General features: G+C 35.7%; 1 protein-coding gene across 2 annotated transcripts in view; it reads left to right on the top strand.

Annotated features, from left to right (window-relative positions):
- The window catches only part of SGSM2_4 (Small G protein signaling modulator 2), a 99,918-nt gene extending 88,479 nt beyond the window's left edge, over positions 1–11,439 (top strand). For both annotated transcript variants that reach the window (XM_051216529.1, XM_051216530.1), the window contains 4 exons: positions 68–852; positions 6,241–6,337; positions 7,249–7,416; positions 10,538–11,439. In XM_051216529.1, the coding sequence (XP_051067127.1) occupies positions 68–852; positions 6,241–6,337; positions 7,249–7,416; positions 10,538–10,626 (1,139 nt within the window). In that variant the 3' untranslated portion in view covers positions 10,627–11,439. The remainder of the gene's footprint in view (positions 1–67; positions 853–6,240; positions 6,338–7,248; positions 7,417–10,537) is intronic.
- The last annotated feature ends 2,291 nt before the right edge of the window (positions 11,440–13,730 follow it).

Below are 13,730 nucleotides of genomic sequence, written 5' to 3'. Positions count from 1 at the left end.
TTTTTTGTCGAAGAGTTTTCTGGATCCTTTCAACGGAACTTCTCTTCTTTTTTTTGTTTTTTTTAAGAAAAAGGTTCCAAATCTTCACATCCTAACATAACTGAATTAAGTTCTAATTTAATTAAATTACGTAATATTATATCAACATGGGTTTGGTTACATCTTGATATTGGTTATATACAAGGAATGTGTGATTTATTAGCGCCCATTTTAATTATTATTGAAGATGAAATTAAAACATTTGCATGTTTTAATTGTTTAATGAAATGGATGTTACCTAACTTTCCACTTATAAAAAATTCTTTATCTCAATCATCTAATTCAATTAAATTATCACCATCTGAAACTCATTTGTTACTAACGCCATCATCATCATCATCGTCGTCGTCGAAGTCGACGTCATCATCAATGTCGACTAATCATATAGAGAAAACAATCAATAATAATGATAATAATGATTGTACAATTACACGTACAACTTTATTACAAATGGCTGTAAAAGCAGCTCGTCGTCGTACTACAACAATGTATAGTAAAGATAATACTATAGATAGTATTACTAGTAGTAATAATAATCACTCAAAACAACTTCATTATGATAATAATACATTGCGTTGTACAAATAAACTCAAAGAAACACCATCATTATCATCCACAACATCGTCGGCAGCATCATCATCATCATCTTCGACATCGTTAGAGAGAATCACTGATAAAACAATTGAACAATCATATCATCATCAAAATACAAATATAATCATTTCACCATATGATAAACTATTATTGAACTCTTCTGAATTATCAGTACCATGTATGGATATAAGATTTTCTTTTCTTCAATCATTAATAGAAGTGAGTATAATAAATTATAAAAAACGTTTGTTTTTATTGTTTTATAAATTTATAATATTTTCATACTGAATAGCCTTTTTACGTCCTACTGTATATCTTCAACTTTCTAAGCGGTAACAATAATTAAATTTGTAGGCCTTGCTAATGATTAGCTTCAAGAGTAATCTCCTGAAGGACACCCATCGAAGATAATCAAAGAAGGTGTTAAGTTTGTCTTACATTGTTCCTACTCGCTCCCTTTCCACTCTTTTGTATATTGTTTTATACTACTTATTTTCATTCAGTAAGCAGTTGTATTCACAACAATTTTCAAACTTATGTTGTAACGCAAGTTATAGTGTAATATTCTGAAATGTCCACATATACTTATAACGTTTATTGTATTTATCATCATTGTATTTATCATTATAATCACTGTACCTTAATCGCTGTAGTGGTTTCACATGGTTTTGTGCATTTGTTTAAACGCAACAGTTTCCATATTGTTTTGCTCTTGGTTCGGGTTTCGATTGTTCATAAAGTGTTATCAAATTTAGACACAGCTATTAGCTGTCCTTTGTACTATCGTATGTTATAATCACCCTTTATGTTACTCTTACAGGAAGCCTTTTTATTTCATACTTGAAGGACAGGTTTAAACGCCCTAGACACCTCACAAGTTGAGGTTAGTAACTAAATTTTGTGTATTATTTAATAAAGAACCGCTATTGTTTTGGAAACTTCGGTTTTGCACGTATCTCAATCGGGTGATTTGGACGCTTCGATAGACTTAACAAATGGTTATGCAATAGTGAAAACTTATACACCATTCAATAGTCTCTTAATAATTTAATAGTTCAGAGTCGTTGGATGGAGACTGAAAGTCCTGGGTTCCGTTTCCTTTTGTGGTGAGATCATTGATATAGACCTCTATGGAATCCTATATTAGAATATAAAGGTGGTTCAATGCTTCAAGTTTTTTCGATATTTGTCTAATTTTGATCAGTTTATGATTTGAACAAAGTTCAACAATCTACGTAAACCTATACCGACATATGTATAATTGATTAGTATCCTGCTGGAATATATTTGCCGTCAATGTTTCAAATATCAATCTATTACCATGAATTTTGAGTTGGTTTTAATCAACTAATTCTGTCTGCTAGCTTCATACAGTTAAGCGCTTTTATAAAATGTTTACAACTTATTGCGAATCTAATTACTGAGATACTTTTTTAAAAAAATGTCATCACGGTATTTCGCATATATTCTTCTTCTCGCCTTTTCTTTGAAGAAACGACTAGCGATTACCATGGGAGTCATACAAGCATCCAAATATATTTGGCATTGGAAGCATATGCCATTCGTACAAGACTGATCGTATTTATTTATTTATTTATTTTAACACATAGATATTAGTACTAGGAGGAACCAAATACATATGCGCCACACAAATCTCACTTGATATGTGTGAGGACTGTGATACTGCCCGGGTGCCCAAACCGAGGCAGGTGGTTTCATTAGGGGGCGACACCCGAAGCCTTCGACCTTAGGGTTTGATCCACAAGGCAGTGGAGCATCGTGAGGAGATGCAGTCCCATGGTAGTCGGTGACCAACGATTGGTTCGTACGCCATTTGTTCCCTCAGGATGCTGGAGCCAAGGGTTTTCCAACTCCCTTAGGTGGACTCTCCATATCCACCAACCCGGTTAAAGAGCTGGACGTTCGCTTTTCGTCCTCTCAATTTCGTAACCAATACCTCCGCCACTTGAAGGCAGTGAGTAGGACTTCCCTGGCAGAGGCTATATACGCGTGGCCATGTGAGAGTATTTCGAGAAAGAGAGCAGACTCTCACCACTCTCGGCCATACCGGGGCATTTAGGGGCCTGATCATAACGCATATACGGATGAATATGAATGGTTTCTTATTCACGGGTTAATACTTATTAGATGGGATTATTAGGATATTTTATGCTAAGCAATGTTTACTGTAATTGAACCTACTAAACTGAATAAAGCAGGTATTATTATCATTAAATTTAGAAAAAACTCTCAATGACTCAATAAAATGGTTAGATCATAATTTATGGACAAACCAATCAGATTAAAGATGATAGATCTTGGATTTTAGCGCGAAATTCATCCATCCATTTGACTAAATAGCACTTTGATATTATTGTGGATGTCAGTTCGTCATAAAAATTATAAATCGGAGAGACTATAATTTTTGGACGACCTTTGAACGAATGTTAAGTGGACTTGAGAAATATTAGCTAATCGGCAAACAGTCAGTATAGAGTAAACTATATATTATACAAAACCAAGGAAATAAAGTGGATACACTTCTTATACGTGGTTCAAAAACTTATCAAGGTTAGAAAGAAGTTCAGAGCTTCTAAAATCGTAATGCATGGAGTACAGGAAATTATCCATATAGCTGCATAATAGTAAGCCACTGGAGCCATGATAAGGTCGCAAAACTCTTTCAACCTGGACCACATAGCTTCAATATTATTTGTGTGTACTCCGGTTGTTGAGTACACAAAATGCCACTCGTGGATAACAATACGATGCACATAACCAAGACTATGTAGGAATCTGCACGCTCTCCAATCATCCGAATATATTGTAGTACCTGGGTGCAGCCAGTGTTACTGGTGCTTTTATTCTCCAGTTCGCAATAATTGTCATAATTTGTCTTAGTTAGGAATTATATATAGGGTTTTCATCATGAACTGACATCAGCTATAATGCCAGAAATTTATTTAGCCAAATGGATGAAAGGCATTCGCGTTAAAATCCGAGGTCTGCTATCTTATACTTGATTGGTTCGTCCATAAATTATAGTCCCGCCGTTTTATTTGTTATATCCGCTCAATTATCATGTTCTGTATAAAATCCGTTGCAAACCATTCGTACATTAACATCAGATATTGAAATTGATGCCATGACATTGAAAGCCTTCAAACGCTTCTGATTGGTTCGTTCACAAATTATAGTCTCTCCGTAGCTTAGAATTTGACTCAAATGTGTATATTATAATCTAAGTTTTCATGCTTCATAATTATAATAATATCAACTGTGTTCATAAACTAATTATAAAGAGAATGAAAAACTTCAGTATTATGAATAAGTTTTTAGAAGTGAGTACTTTTGCTTCAATGGAAATGATCCCAAGGTGAATTACTTAAAAACTCTTATCCAGATTGAACCCAGTGTTTATCATTTCAAACATCAATATGTTACCCATAAATCGATATATCCACAAATTTGTAACTAAAGTCTATACTACATCGATTGAATTTCATATTCTTTAAACCTGTCACCTAGTCATATTAATCAATTTAAAAGCTATATAACCAGTTATCATTGTTGAAGACTCTGGGTGATATGGCTGAGAATCGATTATAATGATGTCGGTGTATACACTGTTTGTCTTCCTTTAAACTATAACATCAAAAATTGCTTTATATCATCCCTTCTATTAACTAATTCTTTCTTCCTGTATTATATCTAATAATACACAATTTTTCTTTTATATATTACTACCATTGAAGTGACTAGTTCTATGAATTCGGTGTTCATCTTGTTGTGCTAATGAGGTATAGCAACTTGGACTGATACATATGTGTTCTTGGTTCAACATTTTAGCTGACGGACTGATTGAATATTAAAGTAACTGTAATTTAAATTAACTATTCTCACTCATCCCCACACTGATGAGGATTTTCCACACCTTTTCCCTTTCTATTCTTCAAACGTGGTATCAATAGTTCTAAAAAAAAAAGATCTTACTGGTTATTATTGATTTAATATTCACACAAAAATCAATAATTTGTGCTATTATCAACATAATGATAATAATGAACTCTAGTAATTATGTGAATATAACTATGCATTGAAATTCGAATGTTATTACTCTCATAGAGGATTTATTTCTGAATATTTTGCTTCTAGTAGCTTTTTCATAATTTTCTGGTTAGCGCTTTTTCAGCGAGTTAGTTTTCTACAGGATGGGGTCGCTAAAACCATGCCCAACCCTGCTTATTTATCCGGGCTTGGGACCATCAGGAGCCCCCGGAGGGACTCCAGGCGGAGTTCATAGCTGGAAATGTTGAAGAATGCATTAAGAGGATTCGATGGGATATCATTTTGTCCTTCATTATTATCAGTTCCATTAAAGTTTTTAAAAAGTGTATTTTTAGGTTGTATTACTGTAAAAATAGTTAGAAAGCTATTAGAAATGATCTCAATCGTTGTTAAAGAAGGAAATAAGTGTAATAATTTTATAAGGATATTTCACTCAGGCCTTCATTAAAATACAATTATATCCAATAAAGTGATTAGAATATGCTCTATTAATCTCTCTAATCTCAACACGGATACTGAAGGTTCGACTAGCTTTTGCTAACGTGCGTCATTTATAGTGTAAGCGAGATATCCGTCTACCGACCAAAGAACGGGTTTACTGCGCAGTAGTTCGTTTCGTCCTACTTTATGGCAGTGAAACATGGCCGGTAAGAGTAGAGGATATCCGTAGGCTACTAGTATTGATCATAGGTGTCTTCGAAACATTGCTCGTATATCATGGGACCATCGAGTAAGTAACACAGTTGTTAGGAAACGGGTACTAGATAAGGATGGCAAATCAATTGATGAAGTAGTGAAACTTCATCAGTTGAGATGGCTGGGACACGTGTTACGTATGCCTAACCATCGAATGTTTTCTGGTGTAGGAAGAAAACTAGGGGCGGCCAGACCAAAACATGGTACAAATCCATGAAGTCACTGACAAGTGAACTGAGCCATGTTGGTAGGTGTAGACTACCTGGTTGGGATCCGCGAGATGATAGCAACCGATGGTTAGAGACATTGCATGATGTGGCTCAAAATCGTTTACAATGACGCAAGTGCATCCAATTTTTGTGTTCTCCCAAATTCTAATCTTCTGAATTCTCCATATCCCTTTTCTCTTCCCAAATTTATTTCACTGTATTATACTCCATGAATAATATCTTCAAAGCCTAATCTTTCCGATTAATGTTTATACTTTTACTACCTCTACCACTATGGGATTTGAATAGACAATCGTATTTGTGTGCTAATGTGGTATGACAACTCGAACTGACGTACGTACGTACGAAGTTCTACGTTGTTACTGACTAACTGACTGATTGACTAATCTCTCTATCACTAGTTAAAGACAACAATCTCTCATCTCTGAATATTCTATATCCTGATATATTTGAGTCTACTAGTTGACAGTGAAATGTGAATGTAATTGGCCATAAAATAGGAATTGATAGATAAAACTGATCAACTATTCCAGTGAGTTATATTTACTTTCATTAATTATACATTGACTTTGTTCTTTTTACTAATGAATTGTATTGTTCACTTTATTTTTAGATCTTTGATCCAGAAATGAATAATCATTTAGCTCAAAAAGTACCAGAAGGACAGTTATTGTTTTCATATCGTTGGCTATTATTAGACTTTAAACGAGGTAGGTGTTATGTCACAATAAACATAATGAACGGTAACTTTTAGGATCCATTTATGGATCATTATTATACGTATATTTTTATCCCATAATTGTTGAATAACTAAACTATTCATATTCATGTCCCTCTTCTCATGAGCTTTATTTTGATTTATGAACTATTATTATACGATTTACCATTCTTGAACTATGCCCTGTCTATTAATTACAATCTCCCACATTCACAGCCACATTTGGCTAAATGCTACTTCCCATTTTATTGGTACGATGTGGTCTGTTTGGTTAGTATATAAACCCAGTATGTCTGATATACATTATTCATATCGTAGAAGCTGTGATTGGTGTTCTGGACTTAAGTGACTGAGCTAGGCGGAAAGTAGGACCAATAAAGACTCTAGACTGCTCGTACTTGTTTTATGCGGCATTGGTCCGATCGTTAATTCAATGCTCTCTAATTGGCGATATCATTATGTTATACATTAACAGGGCACTCAGGCCATAATTTATAACAGTACGTACTGAAGATAATGAATACTTGATATTTGTCTGTATTTACGTATATATCTATATGCTTTCTGTTTCTTAAATCACAGTCAGTTTTGTCTATTAGTGTACATTCACAGAGCTGAAATTAGACATTAACACCGTTGGATGCCGGCTCGGTGGTTTAATGGTTAAGCGCTCGCGCGCGGGATTGATAGGTCCTGCGTTCGAAACTAGCGGGGCGGGGGTGGGATCATTGATGTGCACTTCTGAGAAGTCCCATACATTCAGTGCTTCCAGGTTTTCCATAGTGATCTAACATCAATTGACTCATGATTTCAACTATTGAAATGACTAAAAATCTCCACAAAACCCCTTCTGATCATCTTTATTTGCTTATTGTCTTTTTGTATTATTGTTATTATTATTAGAATTACAATATGATGATATCTTCCCTGTATGGGAAACAATATGGGCATCACGTCGTATAGTAACATATGATTTTGGTATATTTTTTGCATTGGCATTACTTGAATATTATCGTGATATTTTAATTTATTATAATATGGATATAACAGAAATTATTCGATTTTATAATGGTAAGTTCACAATTTTCATTGAATGAATCAATTCATTTTAATGATATTAGATAGTGTATGCTACTGATATTGACAGATATATAAGTAGTATATGTATCAACGATTACTTACTCACACCTACGTCCAATGTATTTCAATGATTCCAAGCACCTCCAGGTTGTATCTCCTCATTTCTGCAGCAATTTGGAAGACTCTCCCGGTTTTCCATATTGTACGAGCATTCCATGATCTAAATTAATGGTTGCTTTGGTTGTTAGAAGGGCACCAACCTTGTGAATTCTGAAGGAACTCGGCTTTCACTATGAGGCATCATAACTCATCTAAATGAAGACCTTCTAACTACCAGGGCAGAGTTTGAATGGCTTGAATATTTTTTTTCTGGTTAGTACTTTTTAGCGAGTTAGTTTTCTACGGGATGGGGTCGCTAACCCCATGCCCAACCTCCTACTTTATCCAGGCTTGGTTCTGGTAGATTACAGTTTCCGCTTTCTCACTCTAAACGTCAAAGACTGTGGAAGCTTAGAAATCGTTCAGAAAGTCACTACCTCATACATTTAGTATAGAGAATTCGTTATTACTAACGTATTATAGCACAAATTACTTTTGAAAATGATACTTTAATGAAATCGACTTACTTATAATGGAAGGGATACTACCCCTAACCCATAGTCTGAAAAGTTGGAAGAATGAAAATTTCGCAAATGCGATAAAAATAATCTTGGTGGTCTAGTAATAGTATTCCGACACTAGAAAATGGGTTTTAAGCGTTATTTAAGCCCTAACGCTTCAGGCTGGGCTATTTCGTTTACTACCCTACATATGTGTTGTATGCAGTATATGCTCTATCGCTATGTAGAGCTCAAGGTCTCATATGAGACTGAAGGTTCACCATTGACTTTATAGATGGTTCGGCATTGCTTTGGCAAGTTTTGCTGACTGTTCATGCACAAAATTGGTTTGCTGGTTAACCGATTTCATTCATACTGGTGGTGGTTTGAAAGTGTTCTCAAGGGCCATCGTCATTGGGACATTGTAAGGCATGTCGCCATTGCTAACAATAATGAGTTTGACTGTCGTGTAAGCGGAATAGGTCAACTTTGGCCTGTTCGTGCTGTGCATAATTGATTCACGCGATCATTCGTCAGAATAATTATACACGTGCTGTGAACGTGTATATGAATGGTGCGAATGGTCCACCAGGGAGCTTGGTACCTGTGTAGTTGCGCCACAGGATTGAGCTGTACTATTCAGATTGTAGCGTTAAAGCCTATACAGTGTCTGGTTCTCCTGGGAAGCGGGATTGAGCTGTACTGCTCTGGTTATAAAATTTAAGCCTGAGCGATGTCTGGCTCTCCAGTTAAACGGGATTGAGTTGTACTGTTTGGGTTGTCACGTGAAATTCTGGATGGTGTCTGGTTCTCCTGAAAACAAATTTGGAATTACCCTGGCCCACAAGGGTATATTATATAACTATAACTTATAATGGAGAAGGCTTTTGATTATCCACCGTCAAACACATGTGTTACTGATGCAGAGACAAGATTTTTGAAAATTCTCATCTCTCTATATGTATGGAACTATAAGATGGAACAAAAATCAACACTTATACTTTCGAAACTTTGAACTGTAAGGCTTCTAAACTCCAGTTATTTTGTCATAATACAGTCAAATAGATAGAATGTCAGAAAACGACGAAAAATATCAACGAATACTGAAAATAGCTAAGTTGGCACTGTTTAAATGATTGAACATACTCAAACTACTGACTATTATCTAGTAGTGCAATGAGAGACACAAAAAGTAGCCAGGGGAATAAACTAAGATTAAGCATAGGGCAACAGGCAAAGATGACAAGTTAGTTGGGTGAGACTACTATTTATGGATGACCTTTGAGCGACGCTGAAGTGACCTTGGGAATATCCACCTACTTGCTAGAGCCAAATGATGGTTATAAAGCAGTATGAAGAGTAAGGATTATGATTTACAGTTGATAGTTAAGGTTAGGAATTAGATTTATGGTTTTCATCACGAACTGACATCAACTAAAAAGCCAGGACGCTATTTAGACAATTGGATGAGTGAATTTCGCCCTAAAATCCGAGACCTGTCATCCTGAGTTTGATTGGTTCGTCCACAAATTATAGTATCGCCGTTAGTTGATAAAGTTGTAAATCCTCATCGACTGAAGTGATTGGAATTTGTATTACCTATGATAAACGACTGACTACCTTGACAGACGATGTGAGCTAGTATGGTAATTCAGAAAAAAGCTAGGGCAGTCAAACTAAGATATAACATCACTCCGTTAATTCGATGATCACTATTCTGAACCAAGTTGGTGGACCCAAACTACTTGGTTGGGATTCATGTGATAACCTTTATCGGTGATTGGAGTACATGGGTAAAATGGTTGAGAATATGTCACAGTATTGTAGATCTTTTCATTCCTCCTACTCTAACCAAAGTTTCAATTTTCAGTCTTTTTCATTACCTTTGCTACTACATTCCTTTGACATTTATCTTGCTAGATTTATTTCCTCCTTCTGATATGATATGGCAACTTTGGTTAATGTACGTACATTCATGATCTCATCTATTAAAATTACTATAATATCCACGAAACCTCTTCTCTGATTATAATCAGCATATGCTCGATAGTGACTGGCTTCAAGAGGCATTTCTGGAGTTCTAGTGAGAAGCAGTGACCAGTGGAGTTCAACCGTGTCTGTTGTGAGATAGTAACCCAGTGAAGACAATGGTGGATATGTTGCTCAATTTCGTGGATTAGTTGAAGTTAGAAATTAACACCATTGGATGTTGGCTCAGTGGTCTAGAGGTTAAGCGCTCGTTTGCGAGACTGATAGATCTAGGGTTGGAATCTCGCGAAGTGAGATCATGGATGCGCACTGCTGAGGAGTCCCACAATAAGACAAAAAGGCAGTCCAGTACTTCCAGATTTTCCATAGTGATCTAGCTTCAATTGACTCATGATAACAACTAATAAAATTACTATACTATCCACAAAACTCCTGATACTAATGAAGATTTATACCAGATTGTTTCGACGATGACCTACAGACTAATGATAATGACGTTGCTTTTTTCTCACCATTCATTTCAGAATTAACCGAACAACATGACTGTGTTACACTACTAGAATTGGCACGTAGTTTTGTCTTCCAACTACAACATTTAATGGTAGACAGGTGAACTTTTGTTCTAGAAAGAAAGATCTGTTCAAATCATTGATTTTATGATCTTTATTTTATTGGTTTATTTGTCCAGAGGTTGTTTTTGTTTTTTGATTTCATTTCAAAGATGATTGTAATTTCATTGTATAACTAACTACACTTTGTAAAAATCTATACAATAATAAAACTTACTTACTTATGTCTGTTACCCATTGTGGAGGAAAACAGGCCGCTCAATAATATTCTCTATCTAAATCTGTCCTGGAAAATCTTTTTTAGTTCTTTCCAGTTGTTATTCATCATTACGACGTCCGCTTCTAATTCACAACGTTATGGGTTCTTCGACCTTCGTTCTTTTTTCATTTCTCTTCAAGATTCCAAGTTAGTACTTACCTCGTAATATAGTTTGATGATTTCCAATGCCCTTTTCTTAAGTTCTTCTTCAACTGGAAGCTAGTTTTGTTCTCTCCTACTGGAGGCAAAACAAACGGAACTAATAATGTGTATTTGTATTACAAAATTTAATTAATCCAAAAGAACTGTGATATTTCTAAATGTTGCTTTTCTAAAGAGTCATTTCCTGCCTTTTCTTTTTGAGAAACGTCTTGTCATTATTATTAACAGTATCATTATGTTTGTAATATAAGTTCTTATATGGATATATAAAAGCATTTGAGAAATGTCAAAGGTAAATCTAATGTAATGTCATGTTATTCATTGCTCAATTATCTTATTATTTGGGTAACTATAATTATATACTTTGTACAATTTATTTTCTTACTTCATATAACTAACAATAGATATGGACATACTATTTGTTGATAAACATGGGATAACCTTTTTCTGTCATTGATTGGTACTATTACTTTATGATGACTGTTTGTGATACAGTGTTTTCTACGATACAATGTTAACAACATATTTCTATATTAGGAATGGCCTACTTACCAGATGGAAAGCCCCCGAATGCCCTGATACGGCCGAGAGTGGTGAGAGTTAGCTATCTCTCTCCAAATGCTCTCACATGACGATGTGCATACAACCACTGATAGGGAAGTCCAACTCACTGCCTCCTCGCATCACGGGTGTTTTTTACGAAATTGCGAGGACGAAAAGTGAATATCCGGCGCTTTAAGCAGATTGGTGAATATAGAGGATCCACCTAGGGGAGTTGGATAACTCTGATTTCAAACCGATCGTGCACATGAGCTCCAGGATCCTGAAGGAAATAATGGCATATGAACCAATTGTTGGTCACCGGCCACCATTGGACTACATCTCCTGACGGTGCTCCCCTGCCTTATGGATTAGACGTTTAGGTCAAACGCTCAGGGTGTGGCCCCTTAAGAAAACCACCTGCTTCAGTTTGGGCATCCCAACCCTCACATAAATCGAATGATTTATGTGGCGCAGATCTATTTGGTGCCTTTTTTTACCTATATTCATGTGTTTACAATAATAAATAAATACAAAGTGGAAAATGTCGGAATGTCATAACTATTGTCGATACAATACAACACACGCTTGACTTTATCTCTGACATGAACAGAACGCAATAACAATAATCGTAGTAGAATTATCCATATTAAAATTTAAACGAACTTGGTCAGATTTGTTGATTTATTTTCAAGATCATCTCATGCTGTTCAATTAATTTACCGATCGTAAACACTTTTAGGGACGAGGGTTATCAATCGTTGAATAGATTGTGCTGCCATTTTTAATCTCTAGATCACTTCTATTTCACCCCAATGGTGCGGTTTTCCGAAAACTGTTGCAATACGTTTATATTAAACAGACTTATAGGAATCATAGATTAGTGGTAAAAGAAATATCCGGGTTTCAATTAGTGGGTCTCAGGATTGGGACTTGTTTCTCCCACATTGATTTGTGCAGTAAAGTAGTCAAGATCTGCTTCCCGCCGATACCATTTAGGACCTTGAACATTTAGTCACGTTTTTTCGTCCGCGAGGTAGGCTCAGTAAATTAGCCTGAGCAACAACACAATACTGTGTAAAGTGCTCACAAACACTTAAAAAATGTCTCAGAAAAGGTGATTTTCTTCTGTTGACGTTCTGGAAAATCTGGAGTAAGACAGACATTGACGTACTTTTACGTCCATATGACGCTATAAAGGATCTTCAACGTTTTCCAAAGCTTGAAGTAAGAAATGCATTTAAACGTCCCTTTATTTTCAGGTTCCAAGGCCACTATTTCTAAAGATCTAATTCGTGAAGGTAATTGTGTTTTTTCTGTTTCTATAAGCATCATAGATTTATTTCGATATAGCAGCCGGAGGACAAGGAACTACATAATGGTAGTGGTTTTTCGTGTGTTAGGCGACATGTCAAGTTCCACAGAGAGTGAGTATCTGCTTGAGAAGTTCACTAATAACTACCATACAATCCATGTTCATAATGAACCTCCGGTCAGTAAATATATCCGTTCATACCTCAAAGCATCGGAAGATATATGCAAACAACCTATGAGTTCAGTCGGTGGCAATTAGGAAGCCACATTGTCAGAATCCATTGCTCTCACAGCCTTACGGCAGAGGGTGTGCACTTAGCAGTCTTGTGTGGTTGTGAAACATAGGGATCTTGGTTTGCGTTGATGTGTAACGATTAACAGGTTGGCGCACCTGCGATTAGTCATCTAGACCGCATATGAATACTGCATACTGAACTTGGTGTATTAAACTACCAAGTCAAATTCCGTACTATTGTTCTGTTTAGAAATCACACAGCAGTTAATTCTTATCGTCACAAGGCTGACTTTGTTAAGCTTTTGTTTCGCGATACGCGAGTAAGCCTGGGTGTTTGACATCAGTTAGCTTTATTATTGTAAAAGGCACTGATTCACAATTTCTACTTTAATCTTTTGTCAAAGACCAGAGGCTCTATCTATTATCCCCTCTAAGTAGTTCGCTATTCTCAAACTAACAGCTCTTTCTTGATGTAACCAGTTTGGAATAATTCTTCCTCGCTAAAAAGCTGGTAGGACTCAGACATTTATTATTTATGCCTATGATCATTAAAACACATAAAAAATATATGCCATCTGTTTCTTTACTGAACAATAGTGATCATGAGACACTCATGTTACAGTATGTATGTGAATTTT

Source organism: Schistosoma haematobium, chromosome 4 (assembly GCF_000699445.3).
Source record: "Schistosoma haematobium chromosome 4, whole genome shotgun sequence".
NCBI lineage: Eukaryota > Metazoa > Platyhelminthes > Trematoda > Strigeidida > Schistosomatidae > Schistosoma > Schistosoma haematobium.
Note: the sequence above shows the minus strand (reverse complement) of the source record. Positions and strands in the feature narration are given on the sequence as shown.